The following is a 27,769-nucleotide window of genomic DNA, read 5'->3' on the forward strand; positions in this document are numbered from 1 at the left end:
AGTACATACAGTACATGTGCATACACACAAGGTCACCAGAATCAGTTTTGAAGTGGGGGGGGGGTATATATTTGATATTTTAAATCTAGTATATTATTTCCATACGTACTATGAAGGGTGAGATTAACAGTGGGGGCTCCATGGACCCTGTGCCCCCCCGCCCCCCACAACACACACACACACACACACTTCAAAACTGCACACGCATATGCATACATTCTTGGAAAATGAAGGGATTACTTTTGACCTTTAGCAAAGGCAAAGGACCAGAGATTTTAGGTGAAACTTATTTCTTAATTAGAACTATCCTTACAGTATTTCATATTCATAATTACATATATATCTACTATTTTCTCTGTGTGTTCTCTTGGAAGGCACCTAGAGTCACCTAGGATTCAGAACAGTCTCCCATCAGTTCAATTCTAGCAATAATTACACACTTAAAAGCACAACCACTCCCCTTCTTCTTCTAAGGAGCCACTTTTTCTCACTCGTTGAGACAAAAAAGCCTAACTCTCCAATAATCCTCCACTGTGGCCACGAGGAGTCCCTGTAAGCTCCTGAATAATGTTGCAGTATAGAGTTAGTGCCCCTTAGGATGGGTGAGGGGGGCTGGGTGGGTTTGGGTGAGGGGGGCTGGGTTGAATCTACGTCCTGCACAGGGAAAAGCCCAGGTCTAGAGGTCCTATGTGGAGGAGCCTCTGTCAGACGTAGGCTGACTCACTGGACTGGGTCCTGCCCAGGTTGGGGGCCTGGGACAAGTGTGACACGTCCTTCTTGCGCACCTCACAGATGGACTTCCTGCGGGCCTGCACCCCACGAATGGCTGTCTTTATCTTCCTCCAGCCCAGGTGGTTGAGCTCAGCCAAGTTGAGCAGCACACAGATGCCGCTTACCGCAAACATGAAGACCAGGAACACTGTCTTCTCTGTAGGCCGCGACACGTAGCACTCTACCTCTTTCACACAGGGGTAGCGGTCGCACTCATACATCCCCGGCACATTGAAGCCATACAGGAAGTACTGGCCAGCCAGGAAGCCAATCTCCAGAGCATTTCGGAACACCACCTGGATGACATAGAAGCGGGAGATGCCCTCCTGGCGCCGCACCTTGGCACTCTTGGCGTGCGTGAGGCCACGGGGCACGTTGGGGATATCCTTGACCTCCAGGCAGTCCTGCTCCTCCTTGCCACTGTCGGGGTTCTGCACTAGGATGCCGTTGATGTTGCGGAGCTTGCGGGCATGGTGGTCGCTGCGACCGTGGTGACCATGGCCACCTTGATGATCCATGTAAGGGTGCAGGAAGGAGTAACTGCGTTCACGCTGCTTGGCAGACTGGTGCACAGAGTAGGTGATGAAGCAGAGGCTAGGCGTGCAAACCAGGATGATCTGGAAGACCCAGTAGCGGATGTGGGAGATGGGGAAGGCCTTGTCATAACAGGCCTGGTTGCAGCCTGGTTGCATGGTGTTGCAGATGAACATGATCTGCTCATCCTCATATACCTTTTCACCCACTATGCCGACTATCAGAATACGGAAGATCACTACCACTGTCAGCAGGATCCTGCAGAGAGGAAGAGAGAGAGAGAGGGTATAGGGATTGGAGGTGATGGGGAGAAAAAGACAGGATGTCAGTTAGAGAAGAAATGGAGTAAACAGTATCCTTGTAAGACTTACAGAGCGTAGCAAAGAATATTGGTTGTAAATGATTGATAACAAATATTACTTGTCTGATAAGATTCATTGAAGGCACAGCTTTGTTTTTTGTCAAGCATGAGTTAGATTCACATAATTTGTCTTGGTCCCAATGAGGGGCATGCTTATGCACCTCAGTCCAACCACTTTAAATCAGTGTAGACAAAAGCAGCTCTCACAGTCATGACATGTTTCATCAGATGTGTGTAGTCTGTGTGTGTGTGTGTGTGTGTGTGTGCGTGCGTGTGTGCGTGCGTGCGTGCGTGTGTGTGCGTGTGTATCTCTCAGCTGCTGCAGCAGTGTGCAGTGCTATGAATGGATGGAGTTGATGCGCTCTAAATAGCATGCTCACGTGAGCTCCCTACGCATGAGAGGGTTCAGGTGAAACAGGAGAGCTCATCTGAAGATAGAATTGATTTTACACTGATCTGCACTTCTCACCTGAATGAGAATAAAACTTCCATTAACGCCATTCACATATACACATTTACTGTATGTGAGTTGTATGTGTGATGGTTGTGTGTGTGTGTGTGTGTGTGTGTGTGTGTGTGTGTGTGTCACACAGAGGAAGTAGGGAGAGAGAAAGAGAGAAAGGGAGAGAAAGAGAGAGAGACTCGGTCAATGCAGTGGATAATGAACATGAGGGTCTCTGCAGCGCAACCCTCTGAGCACAACTCTCTTGTCTCCTATCAAGCCAGCAGCTCCATTCATTTTTCAACAGCAGACAGAGCACATGGAAGCCCTCTCTCTCCACTCCCTGCCTGTGGAAGAATGATCTGAAAGTGTAATCCCACACCTCTTCAGTCTACCAATATCCACAGCATCCCCACACTCATAAGGTCTGAAAGCCAGAACCACAATAGCCATCATACATTGGGAGAGATGAAATTAGATACATTGGGAGAGATGAAATTAGTCCAAATATCTCATCAAGTAGAATAGACTGTAATCCACAGCCAATCCTAAACTTTAATCTGCAATCTGCAGGACTAGCATTAGTGGTAAAACAATTTACATTAGCAATGCTTAAAATTCACAGCTCTGCAACACACTAGTGGTCCTCCCTTTCTTTTGCCCTATCTCCCTCTCTCTCTGTTTCATTGATTATTTATCACATGTTATTGGTTTGACTGATGGTGAAGTATTTAATAGGACATTGATTGAGTTTCTGCACTTCATTTGGACCACTAGCCTGTAGAGTTATTCAGAAGATGCCTTCTCCCATTGCACTGCTGAACACATGTCATTTCTCACCTACCACACTCTCCGTTTTTTCACAGCACAGTGTCAAAGGAGACCCTGGTGTCTTTAAAATTAGCCCCACCTCCCCCCACTCCCACTCTCCATGGCCAGTTACCACAGCAACCACCTACTGAACCAGTGAGTGCAGAGGCTCAGGGAGAAATGGGAGGAGAGAGCACAGGGTGGAGGGTTGAAGGGATGGGGAGCACTGGAGGAGAGAACGAGAACAATTGTGTATGTGTAAACAGAGGAGAAAAAAGCTTGAAAATATAGAGACAGACAGCTGGAAAATAAGACCGACATGCTGAATCAGAGAGAAAGAGAAGCAGAGGCAGAACATGTGTTACTGTGGATTTTAAATAGAGCAGCATGCTGCTGCAGGACTGTGTTTACACCACCTGGGCCTTGCATGTGTGTTGACGTGTGCAAGTGAATGCACGTATTTGTGCTTATTTGCGTGTGTGTGTGTGTGCATGCGTGTGTGTGTGTGCATGCGTCTGTCTGTCTGTTATGTGTATCCCTTGTTTGTGCGAGATGGCATGTGCGTCTGGCCGTCTGTGCTCGGAGCAGCTGTGAGTGTGTACGCTACACTGCCTCTCAGTGTGTTTGAAAATATAACAGAAGAGATCTCTGTGCCTTCAGAGGTACAATGTAGGCCTATGCCTTGTATGTGCACGTACACATGCGTGCGCACGCACGCACGCACGCACACACGCACACACACACACACACACACACACACACACACACACGTGCACAACACAACACAAACTGGTTCTCATGTATGAGTTTCTCTTGTTGATCGTTTGACCAAAGTGGTGGTATTGATGTTTCTCCTCAGCAAGCCATTTGACAGACAATACTTGATGAGTACCTGTTTACTGTTCAAAAGAAAGAAACTGAAGCCAATAGCAAAACCCTTCATTCTGCCCTATATCTCTGGGCTTTGAATTGTGAGGATCTATACAGCTGCAAGAGCTGTTGTCAATGTACAAGACAACCATCTGTATGTATCTCCCCGATGGAGGAGTCTGTGTCCCAGCACTGTCAAACAAGTCCTACAAATGCACTGATATGCAGATATGTATCTGTGGCTGCAGTTCCCCTGGTGCAGCTTGGTTCAGGCCCAGTCACAATGACTGATTGTCATGATCGTTCAAACACCTGCTGTATACTGCAACCGAGAAGCTGGCCCTGCCCATGCTAGAACCTCCACAGCACCAGCTGATTAGACTCCCACAGCACAGGATCATAGGGTTTTTTGACAATATATCTTCAACATATAAATGGATGTGTTTACTTTTCCTTGTGTTGTTTTACCGTATGTTTAATTGTATTGAATGGTAGCGGATGTCTCTGTGTTGTGTGTTTCCCTGGGACAGGCACAGTTCATTTGTTCCCTCTCATGTATTACGCTCGGCAGGCCTCACAGGGGTTGCTTTGTCTGCAGTGTTGGTTGGGTATGTGATGGTGATGTGATGGTGCACAGTGTGAGCGCTACTGCAGTGTACTGTGAGTTTTTTTTTACCAAATGTTGGAATATGTTTGAATGCAGTAGTGAGACAGAACTGTATGCAGAACTACATATGGGTTTGGGGTGTTGAAGAGAATTGCGCTTAGCGTGTGTGTGTGTGTGTGTGTGTGTGTGTGTGTGTGTGTGTGTGTTGGGTAATGGGGGGGAGGGGTGCGGGTATTCTGCTGTGTAACAGGATAATCAGTATGTAGCAGATTGCTGCATTAGCGAAAAGCTGTGGAAGAAGGTCATCTGAAAACATCAGTGTTCTTAAAAAAGAGAGGCCCACACATTAGAGCAAGTTAACGCAGGAGAACCCTCAGGCCCTCATCAGCAGAATACTCAATGCCCACTGCAGATGAAAATATTTTAGGCTATCATTAGAAATTCAACGGCATTATGTACTGTACACACGGCCAGGGATTGAACCTGATCAGGAAGATCAAAGGTGGTAGATACAGGCACCACATCACTACACAGCTCTGTGCTACAGCATAGCTCCTGCTCCAGATCACTCACACCAAAAGAAAACTGGCCAAAAAAATCTTCATGTCTTACATCAGTCAGTTTTTTTATCAGATTCAATCCTAGAAATCCTCAGGATTTAGACTGTCACTATTCGATATTTTCTAAAAGATCTAAATGCTGTAGACTCTCTCATATCTATTGCATTTGAACAATGATCAAAATAATGAATCGTGCTACAAAGATACACACATCCCTACTACAGTCGTTTGTGAACCACCCTGCTGTCCCCAGCGATCCACCGCAGGTCTACCACTGGAGACATAATCAGCTCCTCCAGCTAAAGAGCAATCTAATTGCTGCCCAAGTAGATAATTGAGTCTCATATCTTTATTTAGAGATGATGTCATAAAGCAGGGAAGGCTCTTTTACATTCATACGTTGCAGTTCTTCTAAGTGGTAGAAACAGTAGGTACACTGAGTATTATTGTATACCTTGACTCTCAAGTTAAAACATAGGCTATTCAGCTATTAGTTGGCTATATAGTGTGTTAGCTTAGGGAGCCAGTGATATATTAACTATAGTTGTGTGTTGCTGCAGACCCTGGAAGGCTGTTTATCCTATATGTTTTCAGTATTCTGCAGGTCCCAAGGCTATGTAGCAGTGCTGTCTGTATAGCTAATATACTCCAACTGATGTGTTGGCTGCCTAACCTGTAAGGTGCATCCAGTGTGTCGTCTATGACTAGACTCCTCTAGTAGCTGGTGTGTTGGCTGGACATGCAGGCTCTGGCTCTCCCAGCGGCTCTCACACACACTCATCCACACAGCAGCTGCTGCTGTCAGCCTCCAGGGGCAACATAGGCCCCAAGCACTGACACCAGATGCACTGGGAAAACACAAACACACACACACACACACACACACACACACACACACACACACAAGGTGTTCAAGCTCACAAGGTGAACATTCACACACAGGCTCACAACTACGGCAGAAAAACTAAAAACTACTACGTAGTTTTACTTGTAGTGACAAACATGCAGACAATGCACAAAAACAAGACAACAGTTATCTATAGTGACACATGCATTGTGGACGAACCACTGTGAAGATATTATTTCATCTCATATGAAGCACGTCTCTATAATAAGCTATGCTAATTGCTCATGGTAGCCCATAATGAATGAAGACCACACCAAGCAGAGAGAAGAGGGAGCTGAATCACATTAACTGGCTATTACACTGCAGACATTTCTCTTACCATCTCTCTTTCTTTCTCCCTCCCACTATTCCTCCGCCCTCTCTTTTTCTTTCTCTCCCTCCCTCCCTCCCTCCCTCCTCTCTCAGTTAGGTTACAGTTGTGCTTAGCTGGTGAATATTGTATGTCATCTCTCTCAAACTGGCACCACTCTTCTGCTCTGTGAATATGAAAATGTGTGTTACATTAATATGAATGTGGAATAGAAGCAATTGTGTGTGTGTGTGTGTGTGTGTGTGTGTGTGTGTGTGTGTGTGTGTGTGTGTGTGTGTGTGTGTGTCCTTATGCTGTAGTTGGATCCAGCATGGCTGACTCCTCTGCAGTAGGGTCAGTTAGCAGCTCCAGTGTAATGAGGTATGATACAGATTCTCCATGCTGCTGATGATGATAACAACCTGTGCTGCCAACCCAGATCCTCTGCAGATGGAAACTTCCTCCATTGTCCTCCCTCTCCTTTCCTCCTCTCCTCCTCTGTGTATTCATGCTCCAAACCCCCCTCTATCCCCCAGCCTCTGCGGCTCTGTCCACTCCTCTGTATCCCTCCATCCACTTATTTATGTTGTTTCATCTCTCCCTTATCCCCTAGTCCTCCATTATCCCCTCTCTCCCTCTTTTCCTCGCTCCACTCATCTCTGGCACTGACCCCACTACAGCATTGCAGTGTACAAAATGATGCATCAACACACTTCCTTTCCCTTTTACCTGCAAGGTGTTTAAGTCTGATTTAATACAGGATCCCCCAGGCGTATTCCACTCATGGAAGAACGCATTAAGGTTTTGTAAGGGAGATTACAGGTGTGTGTGTGTGTGTTTGTGTGTGTGTGTGTGTGTGTGTGTGTGTGTGTGTGTGTGTGTGTGTGTGTGTGTGTGTGCGTGTGTGTGTGCGTGCGTGCGTTTCAAATGGAAAGAGGATAGAAAGAAAGTGAGATGTACAGTAAAGTATACAAAGACACACAGAGAGTATAAGCGCCTGTGACTGCAAAGGGGGGAGGGAAGAGTGAACTTCATATGATATTACCAGAATGTCAGACACACTGTACTAATTCTAATCAGAGCACTGCTAAATTTACCTACATGTGCAATACAGACATACACAAGTGTTACTCTTGGAATGACCCTGCAGTAACACTACGAGAGCCACGCTCTGAAAGAGAGTGATCCTACCTCCGCACACGCACACGCACACGCACACGCACACGCACACGCACACGCACACACGCACAAACACACACACACACACACACACACACACACACACACACACACACCCCACTCTCTCAATCTACCACACAACCTTATAGCCACACACCCATACAACTCCATGAACACCCTATTTGGCATCTACACATCCACTCATTCAGTCCCTCCATGGCGGTGATAGAAAAAGTGTCTAAGTTCACATAGCCAATCCTAATCGACTGACAGAGGCCATGCACAGAGATATCAGTTACAGCTAATGCCTACAGACCAAATAGAATGTCCCTTAGGGCAAACATAGTCTGAGCCAGGCCCAAACACAGCGGTGTCCGTTACAGTTCCAGCACACCTCATCAGCAGCTTCCACTCAGTCACCGAAATAACCTGAAGAATCGACTGTGGGACAATATACAGTGCCTTTGGAAAGTATTCAGACCCCTTCACCTTTTCTACATTTTATTGTGTTATAGACTCATTCAAAATTTCATTTAAAATAGATTAAATTAAAAGAATTTGCCATCAATCCACACACAATACCGCAGAATGACAAAGCGAAAACTGTATATGTCGACTAGTAACCATCATTGGGAGACCAATATCTGTGGTATACCATAGAGTCACTCAATTCCCCAATTCACATGACTATTTTATTCATCTGATTTTTAGAAATACAGTACATGCCACACAGATAGATACTGAAGTGAATTTTTGGCAATGTCAAAAGTATCTACCCAAATGTAGCTGGAGGAGAGTTAGTCATGAAATATGTTTGATAGCTGGAGAGACTTTTCTTGTCAGGTCATGTTGGATGCATGATCAACAGCCTGCTCAGATTAAGGATAAAAGACACAATTTCATGTGGGCATTAATAATGCTCTTTGTCAGAAGCAGCAGACAAATTGAGAGAGTTGTCTCTTCTTCTGAATGATTGTAGGCGTTTTTTCATTCATTGATTCATTCACTGATTCATTTATTCTTCTTTTTGCCGACAGGCTATCAATGATTCCAGCTGCCAGGTCTTGATCTCAACTCAAAGGAGATGTGGGGAAAATGCAGATTTCTTATGCAGTTCATTCATCGTACGGCTTGTGTGACTTGTGAGAAATAGCTCACCATACTGTACAGTATGGTTTGGCATACAATCATTTTTACCTTTTCTGTTATCTTGAGAAAGGAAAATGTTATACTACAACTATCTTACAACCTGACACTTGACACATTGCACATTGTGTCTTGATGTCTTGTAGAACAGAGTGTTCATACAGTAACAGACATTCTAGCCATCTTCTTTAAAGTGGAGACACATGTATGCAGTCACATACATGCACACACACACACACACACACACACACACACACTGATTGGACAGCGGGTGTTTGAATAGGAGAGAAGGTCAGGCCTTGCCCTTGCTGGAGACCACCTGGTGTTTAGGTTAATGAGCACAGCAGTGCAGTGGCCTCGGTGCTAACACTGGCCTCGATGGCCAAGCTCCTGCTCAAGCCTGTGCTAGAGGTGGAAGAACAGAGAATGTACACAGCATCTCCCTTCACTTATTCTGGTCTGCTGTCCTCAAATAATAAAGCAGTATGTTTCACTGGCTAGTCTAGCATAAGTGAATGGAAATGACCCAGCACTGTTGTGTGAGATGTACTGTACAGCACAGTTTACCATAACCCCGATTGTGGTTAATGGGCAGAAAATCACGCTTTGAATTTCATTAATCACACAGACGATGGAGCATATTTTTCTCACACCAGAGGAAAAACAGTTATTACAACATGTCCGAAATACATGTCTCCACTGCTAATAAGACTCCAAGCTCATCTGTTCATCTGTGACCTTCTGCCACTAGCTTCAGTAGCTGCATCCACACACACAAAGAGAAGTGATCTATTTTGACCGTCCCTAACATTACATTGAGTATCTAAGACCATATGGCTTTATCTTTATATAAATAAATAAATAATAAAAAAAAGATTGTTAATTCTCAGTTCACACAAAAAGCTCTCTTTCTCATGTCTCCTATCATCCATTCTTCCTCCACCTCTCCCCTCCTTACCTCCATGTCCCCTGCCAAAACTCTATCCTCTTTCCCTCTCTACTCCCCCTCTCACTCCCCTCTCTCCCCCTCTGTTGTCCTGTTCAGCCATGGGGACCCCAATTGCCCCTCCATCAATAGCTGGGCCAATAGGTGGAATAAACACAGCAGTTGAGATGAATTAATGTCCAGGAATGTTTGCTCTTGATTATGTGCAATTAGCTTATACCTAAACTCATGATGGACGTAGGGGGAGAGGGAAGGGAAGGGGAGGGGAGAGGCAGAGAGTAGTGGCTACTGCTGGAACCTGCCTGGGAGAGAAGGAGGCAGTCCTCAGATGTCCCACCAACACTTCACATAACACACACATGAACACACACACATTTCACTTGACACACCTTCAACCACATAAAGATCCTCACATTTTCCATCACATAAACCCACTTCACACCTCAACACACACACACACACACACACACACACACACACACACACACACACACACACACACACACACACACACACACACACACACACACACACACACACACACACAAACTGAAATGCACACGAGTGAGTATCTGGACACTCTTACCTCCCAATCATGGTAGAGTGTTGCTGGACAGCAGCCTCGAGCAGCCGCTCCAGAATGGTCCACTCCCCCATGGTCATTGAAAGACAGGCTCAGCCTAAAGAGGTCCTGGGTCTCCGGGGCTGTGCCCCTCTTCCTCCTCTTCCCCCTCTTGCTGCTGCTGTTCCTCCTGGGCTCAGCACTCCTGTGGGTCCCCAGCAAGTGGGGGCGCATCCGCCCCCGTCTCGCACCAGCTCCTCCTGACCTCTACTCGTTGACCTGGGTGCTTGCTCAGTGTGGGAGAGACTGGGAATGTGTGTGTGTGTCCTCTCTCCGTCCGATCCTGTTGTGCTTCTCCTCCTGACAGAGGAGAGGTGCTGTGCTGAGCTGAATCGTCTGCCTCTCCCCCTCTCCCCCCCTCCCCTGTGCAGTGATGCTTGTCCTCCCCCTGCCGCACCACTCTGCTCTACGCTATAGCATATGCTATAGCTCACTGTATCTGACAGCCATGATCGCGCTCTCTCGCCCTCCTTCTCTTCCTCTCCCTCCCTCCTCTTTTATCTCTCCCTCTGTCTTTGCTCCCCTCTCTCTGTCCTCCACCCTACCCCCAGGGCAATCCTCGTACCTCAGATGCACTCCCTCCCATTGGTGCTAAGCTCTTGTCCTTGCATTGTGTAGCGTGTCTACCTTCACTGTACCCTTCCTCCTCTAACCCAACACACTGCACCCAGCTGACCCCTCCTCTGCTCCCCTCCTCACTAACACTTACCCACTTGCACTCGATGACGGACGATCACTGCCCAAATTCTTCCTCCATTTACTACACTAGATTGTAAACTCACAACCCTGCACAATGCTCCTGCCACACATTACATTGCTGGCTGAATATCATCCTCCAGCATCAATCACTACAAGAAACCATAACAAAAACCTGCTTACATACATTCACACACATGCACACATAAACATAAAGTGCAAATGCACACACAGAGACACACACACACACACACACACACACACACACACTTCCTCAGTAATAAATCAACTGGCCTCGCTGCATACACTGAGGCAGTGTGCTGCAGACCTGCTGTCCTGTATTGTCCCTCTGGCTAATTCCAGCAGAGTCCAATGCCTGGAGTCACGTCTGTCGCAGAGAGCAGCGATGAGTGGCTATCCTGTAAAACCTATTTCTGGGCTTCATCATCTTGCTCCTCTCTCGCTCTCGCTGTGTCTCTCTCCAGCTCCCTCCTTCCCCCTCTCCTTGTGTTTGTGTGCTGAGCTCAGCCTCTCAGCAATTACCTATTTCTCTCTAGGTCTCAGTACTCTCTCTCTCTCTTTCTCTCTCTCTCTCTCATTCGATTTATCTCTGTCACACTCCGTAAGCATGCCACACTCCCCCTGTTCAGACCTGCTCCCCCAACCTCTCTCTCACTCCGCTACCCCCTCCCTCCTTCCCTCTCTGGTAAATTTGTTTGGATTGCTACCCTGGTCGCTGCCTCTCTTGTGCTTGCAGGAATGCCTTCCTCCTGTTTTCTCCTGATGTACTATTGGAATGAGGCATTCTACAGCCAACCCTCCCTCCTGCCCTCCTTTTCTCTGCAATCCTCTGTCTCAGTCTGGAGGCTTGGCAGTGCTCTTTCTTTCTCACTATCGCTGCCTCTCATCACTCTCTTGTCCACACGGTCTCTCTCTCTTCTCTCTCTCCCTCTGTTGCACATCATCCAGCTCGTGCTTCTGTCGAGAGGATTACAGTAGAGAGTCAGGGTTCCTCCCCACCCCCCCCTTTGTCCCCTCCCTTTTACTGTATTTAGTATGACAGCACACCTAGATTTTTCTACCCCTTTTTTTTCTCGCCTCCTCCTCATTCAGCCTCTCACATTCTCTCCCTTTCCCCTCCTCCATTCCACCCCCCTCTCGCTCTCTCCCTCTCTCTCTCTCAGGAGAGATGAGCACTGCATTGTAGTTTACTTTGACATTGAAGGCTGCATTCATTAGACTAACATTATGGTGGTGGTGTGATACTGTACACAAACTACCCATGCCAACATACCAATGTAAACACACACACACAGCAGTGCTCCTTCCATGTGCTATACCTGTGAGCAAGAGGGAAAACTGAGAGAAATGTACAGTAGTCTTCACAGTAGAAAGAACTAGATAGAGGTGGAGGAGAGGTGAGAGGGTGAGTGGGAGGGAGAGGGGGTTGGGGTTGTGTGCAGGTTTGTGAGAGGTGAGTACTGTAGGACATGATGTGATGTTTGATGCTAAAAACGCATTACGTGTTATTGCATTTCCTCATATAAGGGAAGCCTCTGGCAATCAGGGCAGAGAGAGCAGGTTCACAACCACAGCCCTTACACAGCAACTTCTGCAGTGAATCAATGGTTGATCTATTGTGTGTGTGTGTGAGAGAGAGAGAGAGGAATAGTGCTGCTGAGGAATAGTGTTAGTTCAGCATCTTCAGCAAGGGGGCTTAAATTCTTCTCATCAAGGACACATGGTGTAGGAGTCGTGTGGAGGAGGGAGCAGCCCGGGCTTTGAGGCTGTGGAGTGTGGATGAGCCTGGGTTAATGACGGAGGCTTTGGAGAGCTGGCGTCAGCCGGTTGGCACTGGGGCTGTTCTCGCTTAGAGGAGGGAGTTCAGAGCTCTATGGCACATGAGAGGAAGGCGCAGGTGTGTCATCAGTGACCTAGAACAGCCAGCTCAAGCATACACAAACACACACACACACACACAATATTAGTCATACAACAATGACCTTGGATTATAGTGCCCCAAAAGTAGGGAAACACCCTACATGGTGCATATTTGCATATGAACAAAAAAACAACAGATGCAAATAAGGATAATCCAAATCATTGCAATACTGAATTTCAGTTTTGGCTGTTTGACATTAGTTGCTTTAGCTCATTATTTAGTAATTGTTCTTGTCACTAAAATATAGATCACTAAAAATGTTGCTATTACTTTCTAATATGAGCGTACTTAAAAGGGATAGTTTACTCAAAATACAAATTAACAGGATTTCCCACAAACCCTGGCTGTGGTCAATTCACAATTGGGCTATTGCTGTGTCAGATAGCTTAGCATAGTTGGATTTAGACTGCAAAACTGAGACAATAGACAATGGTGATAATGTCCAAACTAAATATGGCTATCAAGTACAATATCTAAGTAACAGAACAAATAATCCCCAATCTGTGTTAGTAAATAGATTATAGCAAAGACATGTGGTACATCAGTTGTGTGTATTTTGAGTAAACTATCCCTTTAAATTCCTTAGTTATTAAGGTTCCAATCCCTGGAGTCTTAGATTGAATTGAGATGAAGAGAGATGAGCACTTTGCACCAACTCACAGAGGAAGCAAAACAATTCATCTTAGTACAGCTGATATTGCACTGCTCTACTTATCTTAACTACATAATTGAAATAATGGATTTATGTACTCCATAAACAAGATATAGACTATATCCACCATTGAATGAAATGCAAGTGGAACAGTAAAAGGGTCACTAGCTCAGTTCAGAGGGGGAAGGTTATGCCATGGCAAGTGACTATACTATACACACATAGGTCAGCACACAGGATGGAGGACGCAGGGTTCCATTTGGTGCAGCCATTCCCCAAGAGGAGCTCAGGTGTGTGTACAGTAGGTAACCAAGGAGCTGACAGACTCACTGAGTAAAAAAAAAAAAAAACCAAAAACAGTAACCTCTACTTAGACAAATATGCTCATAGGCCTGTCCTGCCACCTAGTGGCTGCCACCTCTCTTCTAAAATAGCTATTACCACAATCAGAATTACCTGGAGAATAAAAAGAATGGAGGCTTAATAAAATAGAGATGAATTATATAGGGTCAACTTGGTTTACAACAAAACAAAAAAAACATGCCTGTTTATTGGTGTTAAAGGCATAGACCAATTATTTAAATTTTGAATAACTTTCAACTGAAACATTTACATCATACCAGGCTCACACAGGAAATAAGCAGACGGGACAATGTTTTAGCAGTTTGCCTTGTCTATCATATATCTATTTATTATTCAACCATCAAAAAAGGACATTTGAGTAACTGCAGTTAATGCAGACCTTTCTTAGGGATGTCAATAAGACACTGATGAATTTGAGCAGTGCAAATCATGAGCTTCGGTGCACAGCAACGTGGCAGCACATAGCAGTGAGTTAACCTTTCCTCCTTTAAAACCATTCCAAAAATAAAAAGGTTAAGAACCGAAATGCTACAAAACAACAGTGGACTTTCCTCCAGTGAAACGGACTCAAAAACATTGCACTGTGTTATCAGTTGAATCAAATCAGTATTGTGGTTGGTGGAAGGGAGACACCATAGAACCATCATCAACATGGTGCAACGTACTCTATTAGCAGTTTAAAGATCACCTCAACAATGATACTATTAACAATCATAAAAAAGAATCATGATCCAGTAGAAATAAATATTACAAGTCATTGTGGACTAAATGAACATGTAAAATAATGATCATTAACAAAAGATCAAAACCAAACAAAAACAAGCAAAACAAAACTCTAAAGTGTCAATATTACAACATTAAATCAAACCTAACAAAGCTAAGATAACCCAAAGCCATGGAAGCCCTCTACAATTATCACTTTAAAAGGCATGTCTGCATATCTAATATTGAAGTTGTGTTGTGTTGAATATGATATTTTTTTTTCAATATAAAAAAAATATCCTAAACACTACTGTTCTCCAAAGCAATATCTTTCCATCTATGATAATTGTTATTATTTTATAGAAAAAGTAAAGATCTAACCAAAAGATATAATAGAAAATGGCAGCCAAGGTGAAGATAGCTTTTATTCATCTGAGGACAAAGGGAAAGATTAAGGACGGTCGTGTTGTGGTAGTGAGACTGCCCTAAAGTTATGTTTTTACACCATCATTATTTATAGCATGGGACTGTCATCATGCAGCTTGGTGAGGCTGTGGTTATGACGTGTCATGCAGTTGTATCATCATATTTATCATGTCTTTGCACTGTGGTGTAACTGTGGTTCATCTTCTATCCCAGCACAGAGTCTTCAGATATGACCTGCCACTCAGAGAGTGATTCTTGGGGACTACTGAGCCTACAATCCATGCACACTGAATCCATCTAACAGGACCACTTAGTGGTTCACGTTTTCATCACCCAAAGAAACATTCTGCTCAGTATCTATGACCCACATAAATCTAGGTCAATCACAGGCTTTCAGATTTTTTTTAAACAACTTTGCAATTATTTCCACAAAGTATATAGAACAGTGTTTGAAAAAAACTAACAAAAAAAACAAAAAAAAACATAACAGACTTTGGGAACAATAAATGCTTTTTCATTGCCAAAGTAGAGTGGAAGTTTAACTGAAATAAAACAGCATTCCCATCCACATTGTGCTTGTTAAGCTTAAGGTCATCTCAGTGAGAGCAGGTTACCACGACGATATGGATGATGGACAGGTAGTGTTCTTCTCTTTCAAGCTGGGTTACAGGGGTGGGTTTAAAGAGAGAAAGGGGGTGGGACCTGTGAGGGAGCAGAGTGAAAGTACAGTACAGAGACAGACAAGGTGAGTGAATAAGCCAGTGTGGGAAAGAGAGAAAGAGAATAACAAAACGCAGGTGAGAAAGAGAGTAATGGAGAGTGACCAGAGAGGCTGGCATTAGCAGGAGCAGCCCCCTTCGCTGACAGGTTGTTCTGGAGGCTTCTCCAACTTTATGTCAATCACTGGGGGGGGAGAGGGGTTAAGGGTCAACTTGAGAGAGGTGAGAGGAAACACAAGTCCTTTAAAAACAATGATGACATATGACAAGTATAGGGCTGGGTGGTACACTGGTATGTATAGGGCTGGGTGGTACACTGGTATGTATAGGGCTGGGTGGTACACTGGTATGTATAGGGCTGGGTGGTACACTGGTATGTATAGGGCTGGGTGGTACACTGGTATGCGCCACTCTTCCACACTCCTACTGGCCTATTGCATTGGCCAATCAAATCTGTGACAGAATTTGAAAATCTGAATATTCACAATCATAGCTCAAAGAGGTACAAGTTATTTTATTCAGACTTAGGGGTATCCCCTGTATCTTTGGTGGTAATGTTTTGAAGTGAGCTATGCATTGAGTCATGTAATTCATACTCAAAACATATTTAGAACTTCTATTATTAAGAAACAAAACATACTGGTAACTACAGTACTATCATACCGTCAAAAATAGTGTGATATGACATTTTACACGTCTATTCAACACACATTTTAGTTTAGACATTACATTCTAGAGTAATATTCGGTAGGACTGACAGGAGCCAAGGCAACGGGCATACGCTGTAATTAAGGATAAGGTTTCTACAATAGATAAATGCAGAAGACAACTGTATGTACACCTTTGTGCACAACCTGTTTAAAAAGGTTGAATCTACCACCCATGCATAGTCTCACACACAAGAAGACATTTGTGCCAAAGAAGGATACTGTCTTCTCTGCTTTTGTCCTGTGTGCTCTCCATGCCAGGGAGGGCGGCGGCCACACGTCGGAAAAGCTGCAGGAGAGAGAGAAAGGACCGTGTGTCAGATTGCTCAAACCAGTCAGCCCTGCTGACAATCAACCAGACAGCCATGCAAGTTCAGTATATCATTCTTATTTCATTGTTTTGAGGGATATGTGCTGCCATTGGCCAATCACTTATGATTAGAAACAGCAAAGCTTTTTCATCTTCCACTTGGTTTGAACAGGGGAAACATGACCCATAGCCTTGACTGCACCTCCACACCTACAGAGCTTGCTTGATTCAAAAACATAACAAGACACTAGACTTAAAAGGGGCAATCTGGGATTCAAACTATAACAAAGCGGTCACCCCCTACTTTTTGGGGGTAAAGAGCTGAGGGATAGGGCTGGAGAAATATAACCATTCCTAAATTCATAGACAGAGCTACGGTACAAGGACTGACCACCTGTAAGATCAAAATGTAAAACATGCTTATATTTCGGGTTCTGATGGGGTAAGACAGGTATATTCTTCAATAATTCTTCAAAAGTTATACGTCATCTTATTTTTTTGAGTTAAAACAATTAATGTACAATAGGCTACAAATTCCAGATTGCCCCTTTAAGAATCTGAAAAAAGGCAACTTTCATACAAACTGTGTAACACATACACAAACCTACACTATTTAATAAACATCCAATAAATGTGCTTGTTTTAGAGAAAAGGTTCATGCAAATGTGATGCCCTCAATATAATTATTTGACACTGCAAACTGATAAATCACTTCAAATCAAACCTGAGTTGAGGGTTAAAGGTCTCAAAACTCTGCCCCACCTAGTGTGGCATCTCTAAGGCCACATCTCTACTGGGCAGTGGCTGGCCTCTTGGATTCTGACCCACAAGAGATGGTGAAGAGTTTTGAGAGAAATCCAGGGACCCCATTAAGTGCAGTGCAAGCCAGAGTTTAATGCACGCATACCATATATTCACCAGTGGAGGCTGGTGGAGGTAGAAATCGGAGGACTGGCTCATTGAACTGCATGGAACAGAATAAGGAATGGTATCAAACACGTTTGATACCATTCCTCATTCCATGGATTACAATGAGCCCGTCCTCCGATTTCTACCTCCAGCGGTATGCACGTACGCGTGAGAGTGAAGCTGTCAGAAAGAGCATGAGTACTGCACGCACTTGCATGTGCTCTACCTGTTTGACATTGTAGCCTGTCTTTGCACTTGTTTCAATAAACAGAACATTCAACTCTTTGGCTCTCTGTTCTCCTTCCTCTGTAGTTATCTGTCTGTGATGATGACCCACGACACAGGACGCACAAAACGGTACGCATACACGCAGGGACACCCCAACACAAACACATGAACAAGAAAACAAACAAAAAACAGAATGTGAATATGTGTATGTGAAGGATGAACACGCCGTGTCTCCTCCTCCTGCTGCTGCCACCTCTACTCAGTCAAAGCTACCTGCCGACACACACCTCAGTGTCAGTTTGGCACCAAATCAGAGGCACTTAACTTAAACTTATCAATTATACCAAATACATGGATTTTCAAGAGGACCTCATTGCTTTTTTTGTTGTTGTATTCCTCCACATTTGACCGTCAGCCTCTGACCTCTGGATGTGATGGGTGACAGAGGGTGAGCCTAGGCAGCAGCACAGGCAAGTAGGAAGGAGAGCACGACTCAGTCACTGACCACTCACCTGCTTTACGTTGTAGCCCGCTTTAGCACTAGTCTCAATAAACATTACATTTAGCTCTTTGGCCTTCCTTTCACCCTCTTCAATTGATACTTGCCTGTGGCAGAAGAGAGGGTTAAACAAGCCTAACATAAATAACAACAAACTGGGCATAGCCAATTACACATACATAACACGAACTAACACACAGAAGGGGATGTCACTTTTCAAAGGTAATGGCACTCTGCTCAGTCGTCCCTAGGGAGCAGTGTTTCTCATTCTAAGCATAGGAAAAATTCACAATGGACCCAGTCTTAATCACCAACCATAAGTGGCTTAATTAGTGTGCTCTAACGGAGGGAGCCCTCCAGGACCTTCACAGACGCAGACTGACGAGCTCTACAGGCTTAGATCTACTCTTCAATGATGTAACCCCTCAGCAATGATGTCACACCTTTTGTCTGCAAGGTCTGTCTTGTTTCCCACCAGCATGATGATGACATCACTTCCTCTCTCTGTCCTGACATCATCAATCCATTTTGTGGTTTGCTGGAAAGAGTTGACATCTGATACAGGAGGGAGGGGGGTAGTGGAAGAGAGAAAGATCATAGGATCAATGTTAATCCCGATTCATCTGGTAAGTAGGTAATTGTGGTCATGTGTAGCATGAGAGACAGACAGAGTAAACATATAAGATACAATTAAGAAGTCATTACCATCCATAATCAGACTATAAACAACATAGCTTTTGTTTGATGCCATCTGTTCTCAGTAATAACTCTATTTAACCATGTTGTTGTTAAAACTGCCTGCCTCTTTTTGTAAATGCTACTGTTGTATTGGTTAAAAGTGGACAAAGCCAGGGCTTCTTGCTTTCCAACAACTCCAATTTCCTCCTATGTATCCGTCCATCCATCTACTGTTATCCATCGATCACATCATAGCTTTCTTCCTCTCTTCTATCCATCTCTCCTCTACCCACGTGTCCCGCAGTAAGTGGTGCCTGTTACATCTCTATTGATTTTCCTCAAGCACTGCTGCGGCCCCATGTCTCCTTTTATCTCTCTCCACTAGCTGCCCTCAGAGAACAATAAATAACTAAAAGATGAGTGAGAATGATGTGAAACTCATGACATTACTTAACACTGACAGGCTGTTGGTATTTCTCCTAGGCACAGACCCGTAAAGCCAACTACATAAAAGTATGCTGATTCCTAAATTCAACTACTAGAGGCAAAAAAATACTTCAGTAAAAACAGAGACATTGATTGCATATTAAATTCCTCAGTAATAATCATACAAAAAACAAAGGAGACTGCCCCACAATATTATGGGAGTTATCAATAAACAGATTAATCTGTTACCATTTATATTACAGAAACAGAGAAATGTTCACAGATAACAATCATGCAAAAAGGCAGGCATAGATTACTAACTTTGTGGACAACAAAAAAAGAGTAGGGGGAAAACAGAAACAAAAAAGAGAAGAACACATGGGACAAAAATTGAGAGGGTATTTAGGAAGACTAAAAAATAGGATGGGATAACCGAAAAAAGAAGGGACATGAGCCAGTGGCGGAAAAAGGAGGATATCTTTTTTTTTTTTGGTTGGCATCCCTCCATCACTTTTCCATCAACAGGGACCGCACTCACTTGTGATGTCATAGACTACCACGGCCACAGTGGAGTCTCGTATGTAGCTAGGGATCAGACTCCGGAAACGCTCCTGGCCAGCTGTGTCCCAAAGCTGCAGCCTCACCTGATCAGCCACGTTAGCACCAGCACACAGGGAGAGAAGGAGAGGGGGAGAGATGGAGGAGAAAGGGAGAGGAAGAGGTGGTGGTAAGAGAGGGGAGAACTGGACGGGGTGGAGGGGGGGGGGGGGGCGCACACGCACGCACGGCGAGTGAGCGGGCAGGGAGGGGAGTACCTACTTGTGATGTCATATACTACGACAGCGGCGGCGGAGTCTCGGATGTAACTGGGGATCAGGCTACGGAAACGCTCCTGCCCAGCCGTATCCCACAGCTGCAACCTGATCTGTGCGGGGTTGGAGGAGAAAGAAAAGAAAAGGAAAAGGAAAAAAGAAAAAATGACAAGAAAATGAGGAGAGAAAACAAGCAGAGATAAAAGGAAAAACATGAGGTGAGAATAAGAAAGAGGAAGGAAATCAAACTGATCGAACTGAATCAACTCGTATGAATGAAAGAAAGAGTGAGAGTGAAAGAGGACTGCATGCAGGGGGGGTGTGACCAGGGGACGAGTGGTCAGACAGGGCCAGGGGAATCATGGCTTCATTTGTCATTGGCCGCCTCCTCTCCTTCAGGGTTTGATTTCAACATGGGAATGAACAGAATAGGAGCAGATGAGGGGGGGGGGGGGGGGGAGGGGGAGAAAAAACGACTGAGTTTGTCATGAGGAGAAAACTAGCAGAGAAAGGAAGAGAATCCAATCCCAGCCCAGGCTTTTAACTGCATGTCTGAGCCTGTGTATGCATCTACAGTGCCTTCGGAAAGTATTCAGACACCATCACTTTTTCCACATTTTGTTGTGTTACAGGCTTGATGGCAAATTCTTTTAATTTAATCCATTTTAAATTGAGTCTATAACAAACACTTTCGGAAGGCACTGTATGTGCTTGATCACACAAAAATAATGAATGACAAAGGAGTGGATCTTTGTTCCAGGGATGCAAACTGGTTAGGGGTGGAAAAGGTGAGAAGAATGCGTGAGTAGGAGAAACACAGACCTGATAGGAGGGTCCGGGGGGCATGCCCCTTCTCCCCTCCCTTTTTCAAATAAGTTTTTAAATGCTAATTTCTGGTGACTTTTAGGATTACGGAAAAGATAGTTCCTACCCTAGAATGAAGGCAAATCAGCTGCAAAACTAAAGAGGACTTTGCAGAGGGGCAATCAGTCTGGTCCAATTCACAGGCTCAATCAATTAAAAGACTGAGCAAATTAAGGTACAAAACATTTATTTAATTAAGTGCTGTATCATTTACATTACAGGAACAATTAATTAATACTACTATAGCTAATTGGTTCCTCCAGCTACTAACGTTAGCTCCTCTGATGCTGTAGCTAGCTAGCTGTCTGACTTTGTTCGCCAGATAATTTTCACACCACAAACTCAATTATTTGATCAGCTAAGTTAGCTAATGTTACTCAACATTTTTCTGGCTAGCTATTGGAGGATTCGATCCAGCTAGCAAGATACTTAACAATGTTAACAATTCTTGTACCCCACACTTGCTCCCTCACCTCAAACTTTCAAATGTTTTTTCGGTTACACCACATGAAGTAAGCTTCATCACCTTTTCACTTCCCTCTCCGTCTGCTTGTTGTTATGTGAACGATTGGCTGAGCCCAGACTCGAGCCTTGGATATAGCCAGTATTGCTCCAAACGTGCATAACTGACTAGGCAGGCAGAACTGGTGGAACCTACGTGATTCGTGTAGACCCCCCCCCCAGACCTATTTTGGATTCAAAACAGCAAATTCCGCTGAAAGGTGACTAGTTTGCATCCCTGCTTTGTTTTCCTCGGCCAGGATAAGACAATCACAGCATACAGGAAAGAGAACACCCATCATTACCCCAAAATCTCAGACACCAATCATCAATGATATACAGAGACCTGTCTGTGTGCGTACATTTGGTATGAAAATGGTGAGTGTGGTATTAAAATGATTTCATAGACAAGCATTGAATGGATACATTTCTAAAATCCCCATATTACAGAGGTTGCCCACACAAGCTCATTCTTCATTTTTAAAACTATACAATGTCACATTCACAATGCTACTTCATGCTCTACTAGGACTTAGACTTGAATTATGACAGGGAAAATATATATATGAGTTTTCATCATGATTGGCACACACATACTCCAACGAGAGCTCATTTTCACCCATAATCCACATATTATCATGCTGGTAAAATCATCAATCCACAAAACCTGCCCAAGATTATGAGAAACAGAATTGAAAAGGAGAAAATAAAAACTTACTGTTCTGTCTTCGAGGTACATCGTTTTTGACAAAAAATCTATTCCTATTGTCGCCTGGAAATGGAAAGGATGAAGAAAATGAGACAATTGTGCATAAACAATAAGTCTAAATATTCCCTTCTGATATTAAGATGCATACACTAGTACATTGACTACCAATCCTGGTCAAGCCCAGCCCTAAGACATTAGTTAAAACATGCAGCTAATCAGCCAATCACCAAGACTTTGAATCAGGTTGGCCTAGGGCCCTAGGCCTATCTGCAGAGTTGGAACAAAAGCCTGCCCAACCAGGGCCCTGGTACATTTGGCTGGCATATTAAAAGGTAAAATCTGTGTGTGCTAGCCTCACCTGGTAGGTGTTGTCGAAGCTGTCGTACATGAACCTGGTAATCAATGAAGTCTTCCCCACTAAAAAAAACAAGAGACACAAATACATAGGCTAATAGTTAGCTCCATCATTTTCATTAGCCTACCCAGTCAATAAAGCATTTATAACACATTTAGATTATATAATATATATATATATATTAATATAGGGATGCAACTAATGATCATTTTTGTAGTTGAGCATTCTGTTAAATATGTTTTTGAATGATCAAATATTCTAAAGAATCATGATATTCAAAACTAGTTTTGACCCAATTACACTTAAGTGACTCTGAAATACATTTTGTATGTATACACCAACAGAGTGCATATGACTATGCCAAAAATATGAATAGTCGATTCTGGAAATTCATAATCGATCCATTTTCATCAATATGAAAAATAAAATACTCAAGCAGCCCTAATAGCGCTATAAGATGATCATAGGGTTGGGCAATATCATGCCTCAGAAACTTGTCCAATAGGAACACTCATATTGTTGTCATGACAATTGTTCATTTTAATCCATCCCCACAGAACAGTCCTGACGAAACACACACTGACTGTTATATCTGAAGCTTCACCAGACCAGCACTGAGTGAGTCAATTCATAGAGAACATGTTCAAGCCTGACTCTCCAGTCAATTTGGTTTAACTATGGCTGGGCTTCAGCATGTGTTCTCCACATCTCAGCCCTATGACTTGACCCGAACAATCATCATCAAGAGGCTAGCTGTTGCCAGTTCATGGGCTTGTCTCTATCTTGGTTCCTTTCTGCCAGTATAGTTACTCAACCAACGAGTATCTTTTAACTTCTGGGTCACTGATTCTCCCTGCAGGCCCAGCCCTGGTTCAGCATCCAACACTCCCTCACTCTCACCCTGCACTGACATGTGACACAGCACTCAGTCTCCACAGGATATAAGGGCAGATTAAACAAAGTGAAAAGCAAAGGAGAAGTTGGAGAATGGGTATTAGAAAGTATTTTTGCTCATGGTTTACTCCTCTCTACCTCATGGAATGTGTAGTATTCATTTGCATCACCCCTCCCCTCCCCTCCCTCCCTCCCTCCTCCAACTCCCTGTACAACCCTCTCCCCCTCTCATATTACAGCTGTGTCACTGTTGTAACTGGCTGAGGAGGCCGGAGAAGAAGTCATGGAACCTGAGCATGGTGCTAAATAACACAGCAGTGTTAAGAGTGTGCGCCTTGCAGCAAACCATCAAGACCAAATTGTCCAATCCATAAACGACCAACACCAGTGTTCCTGCATCAGCAGCAATGCAATGCTAGAGATCGGCAGAGTGCTGTTGGACAGAGGAAATGGGGAGACAAGTGCCTCATCTTGATCGTATGGCGCTGCCATTCACCAGACACCGGGGAAGGAGATAAATGTGACACGAATCCAATCCAATAGTATGGAGGAGGTAAAGATAAGAATTACATTCCTGTGATGCAGGAATGCCAGACAGTCAAACATCTCACTCTATGGATCATGCTGTAGGACCACTGTCTCTGAACAAACCGACGAGATGTAGCAGCCACATGGAGAGGCAAGAGGTACAGTATCGTATCAAAAAGACACTTAACTTCAAATCTTTATTTTCTGCTTTTTTTTTCTTTTACACAAGCTCCGCAAAATCATTGTGTTAGAGTTGCTGGCAAAAGGGCTGAATAGCTTATGAGCCCTATTCTGTGACTGTAAGCCAAATGGAAATGGGAATGGATTTTTTTTTTTTTATAAATCTTTTTATTGAAAAACCAAGAGCAGTGACAATGACTTATCAGCAAGGTTACATAATTTTTCTTCTTTCTTTTTTAAACACACAAAACACCCCTCACCCCGACTGGACCAAAATAATAATAATAATAATAATAAAATAATAAATAAAAAGAAAAGTCTTAGTTATAGGTGTCTATAGATAGATACAGCTAAATAAAATTAAAACACAAATAAATGGATAGCATTTCAATGAGGGACAACATGACTTCAGAGCTCTGTATGACTGGCCAAGTGTGCCTTAGTGTGGGCCCAAGCTGCAAGACTCTATAGACTCCTGAAATCTTCTAATTTAGTCCATCAACGTGTTGGGAAGTTCTTGGAGATTGCTGAAGTATGACAAAAGAGGTTCCCAAACTGACTGAAATTTGTCTGAGCATCTTATTGCAAATTTAATCTTCTCCAAATGTAAAAATAGCATTACATCTTTCAGCCATTGTGCTGCAGTGGGTGGCATATTTGATTTCCAATTAAGTAAAATTTGCCTATGTGCCAGCAAAGAAACAAATGCTATGATGTTGGGTTGCTTCTTGGTCATGTTTGTTTCCTCATTTGGTACACCAAATAATGCTACCAAATGGAAATCATTTCTGAAATCAATTTTATAGGCCTTTGCCTTCATGACAAATTAGCCGTGACCTAGACTGAGCTAAAAATGTATGCTACCTTCCTTTCCCTCTCTCACCCCCTCCAGCACCATTTCCTCAACCCCTCCATGAGCAGAAGGGTCAGGAGGAGGAGGGACAGCCAGGGCTGAGACACCACTCATGGACTGACTAGATTAGCCGTCTGACAAAAGCATGCTCCATGGAAAATCTGCTGAACATCAGGAATAATCAAAATGATGTTGGTCATCTTGGGAGAGATACATCTGCACAGGGTGTGTCTCTTTTCCTTAGTACTATAAAATCACTATGAGGCTTTTCATCTTTGAAAGTGTGTACACACAGTTGCGGACACTGTGAGAGTGAAACAGGCCATTGAGCCTCTCTCCTGGCCCAGTTTCCTCTGACTGTATGTGCAACTGAATGTTGTTCATCTCAGCCCAACAGAAGATAAGTGAGCTAGGCGAGAGAGGAAGAAAACTGACACAAGGGGAGGAAAGGTTGAAAATGAAACAGTTCAAGAACCTTAATTCACCTTGGCTTTTATGCACCTCAGGTCATTCATCTTTCTTTGTCAATCTTCTGTTTCAAAATCCTTGTCTGATCCAATATCCTCTTCTCCTTCCCTCCCAAACCATCTCATCCTTCCCCAGAACCCTCTGAAATCAGCAAATATGCTCAACTCAGGCCTCCTGGACAAGGCTCAAAGCCCCTCTCAATTTAGAATAATTCGGTTGTGGGATGAGCCCAAATATGAGGCTCACCATCAAAACTACAATTTATTTGCCCTCGATTCAACTTAGTCTGGATGAGAAATAGAAATAAACAGGTGATTAGCCTACATGCTTGCCCTATGGCAGCCTCACATCGTACAGTAATTTATCTGAAATGGATTTCCTGTGAGAAACTTGAGAGGTGGGCAGTGGGCATTTCAGCACAGGGCCACATAGGCCTACTGTAGACATATGTGTTAAGCACTGATGCACATATGGAGCATTTGGAGCAGAGTTCAGCAAAGCGCTGTTCTTTTAACAGCAAACTGACAATTATAGAGAAAGGTAAGAGGGTCACGGTTGGGGTTAGGCCATCCTTACAAACCCATAATTACACTTTCAGACATATGGGGAAACACACCTGGATGGGAGCAACGCCACAGATTTACTTTAAAGAGTGCAGCTACCCAACCGACCTCTGAGGGCTTTATACTGACTCAATAGGCTAGTAAGCATGTGAGCACACGTGTTGTGTCACTCAGGTCTACCTCATGTCAATGGAGAAAACCCTCATTACATGAATAATGCCTCAGAGGTGACAGGTTAGACTTCAATCCTCTGTGGCAGACACCAAACTGAACCACTGTAGTCCTCTACATTTCTGCACCCCTCCTCCCCATACCAACAGAAACACACAAAACACCACATGTAGGTTTGTCAGCAGCACCAACAAAAACATAAATGTCACTGATGGGTAGCATAAGTTATGATAGAGGGGGGTGTATGGTTGCTGACAGGCAGTAGTAGTGTACATATAGACCTGTTTATAGCCTTGCCTACAATGAGAGGAACAGATTTGACACACCCCACCCCACCATCATTCCCTCAGTGCTGCGAACAGGCTGGTAGCCCAGGCTCCTAGGCATCATTCCAGTCCTTGCCTCTCACTCGTTGCAGTAGACAAGATATCCATCCCAGAGAGAGAGAGAGATTAGCTTTAAGGTTAGAAAACTGACCAGGAGAGGCAGTGAGAGCTCCAATGAGTGGCTGATGGTTCATACATGCAGAAAGGGGAGTAAGGGCAGAACATGAAACACACTCAGCATCCGTGTCTCTTCATGATAAACCACAGGTGTGGCCCAAGGCGGCCCTATTTTTATATAACTGCCGCACCTCTCAATCCTACCATTACATTCTAAAGCATAACAAGGTATACATACTAGTAGCTAGCTATAGTAGCTAGAAGCTAGCTAGTAAAGTTGGGTAGTAAAGTTAGCGCTTATGAACTCCGCATGCTAAGATAGACGTGTAACTGTCACACATAAAAACAAGATAATCGATTAATCACTCACTCAACGTTCCATTCGATTGCAGCCAATTAGCCTGTGAGTGTGACACAGCCACAGATAAGATGGCGAACGGCATTAGCTAGAAGTAACTGGTTGGTTTTCAGTGTCCACTTACCGCTCTGTTCGCCAAGAAAGACCAATTTAAATTTCCTTAGTGGGTTTCCGAAGTCTCCTGCCGCGGACATAACTGCAATTTTGCTAAGTAGCTAGGCAGGCAAATTGTATACAATGCGACTCACACACTACCCTACTTTTAGTGAGCTAGCTATTTAGCTAGCTAGCCAGTTCTCAAGTTGACAGGGTTTACTTTGGGGCTCCGTATGAGCTAGCTAGCTAATAATATGTTCCTAAGAAACAACTATTTGTTTGCTGAACTGACAATCGGTAAAACTGATTATAAAATAATAATCCTCTAAAACTCTCGACGTCTTCTGCGCTCAGCTGACTTTTTGGTGACTCACTTGCTAGGAAAATAGCTCAGCACTCCCACACTGCCAGCTAGCTAGATGTTTCAGGGGGACGTCGCCTAACCTAAACTGGACCACAACGACTTGACTGACGCATGACGTGGACCAATACAGGCATTCCGATGCAGATAGAACGTCAGATATGAGTCTCTCCTTTGCTACCATGCCGCAAAGGACGGAAACAACGCTATTTTTTAAGTTTCAACCTGAAAAAAATTAAGCACGAATCCTTAATTTAAACCTTATTCCTAACCCTACTAGGCATCAATGAAGAAGAAATAGCTCAAATATTC

At 43.9% G+C, this 27,769-nt stretch overlaps 2 protein-coding genes across 6 annotated transcripts; both read right to left on the reverse strand.

Moving 5' to 3' along the window:
• Window positions 1–704: 704 nt before the first annotated feature.
• Window positions 705–10,085, reverse strand: gjd1a (gap junction protein delta 1a; the record flags this gene model as incomplete). The annotated part of the gene is made up of 2 exons (XM_083696398.1): window positions 705–1,563; window positions 10,009–10,085. The coding sequence occupies 2 exons, from the start codon at window positions 10,083–10,085 to the stop codon at window positions 705–707; spliced, it is 936 nt and encodes a 311-aa protein (XP_083552524.1).
• Window positions 10,086–13,989: 3,904 nt separating this feature from the next.
• LOC310801393 (ras-related protein Rab-6A) lies at window positions 13,990–27,522 on the reverse strand. Of its 5 annotated transcripts, XR_014554110.1 has the most exons (9): window positions 27,125–27,522; window positions 22,546–22,604; window positions 22,197–22,250; window positions 20,121–20,226; window positions 18,641–18,752; window positions 18,211–18,304; window positions 17,697–17,790; window positions 16,474–16,540; window positions 15,658–15,728 (listed from the first exon to the last, which is right to left on the reverse strand). XR_014554110.1 is itself a non-coding variant. In XM_083665399.1 (8 exons), the coding sequence occupies exons 1-8, from the start codon at window positions 27,192–27,194 to the stop codon at window positions 15,664–15,666; spliced, it is 627 nt and encodes a 208-aa protein (XP_083521525.1). In that variant the 5' UTR covers window positions 27,195–27,522; the 3' UTR covers window positions 13,990–15,663. The 5 variants fall into 5 exon arrangements, 4 of the variants coding, with proteins under 4 accessions (XP_083521525.1, XP_083521523.1, XP_083521524.1 ...); XM_083665399.1 differs by lacking the exons at window positions 18,211–18,304; window positions 20,121–20,226 and adding an exon at window positions 19,840–19,945 and having other exon boundaries at window positions 13,990–15,728; XM_083665397.1 differs by lacking the exons at window positions 17,697–17,790; window positions 20,121–20,226 and adding an exon at window positions 19,840–19,945 and having other exon boundaries at window positions 13,990–15,728.
• Between the last annotated feature and the right edge of the window lie 247 nt (window positions 27,523–27,769).

Source organism: Argentina silus, assembly GCF_951799395.1.
Source record: "Argentina silus genome assembly, chromosome: 2".
Lineage (NCBI taxonomy): Eukaryota > Metazoa > Chordata > Actinopteri > Argentiniformes > Argentinidae > Argentina > Argentina silus.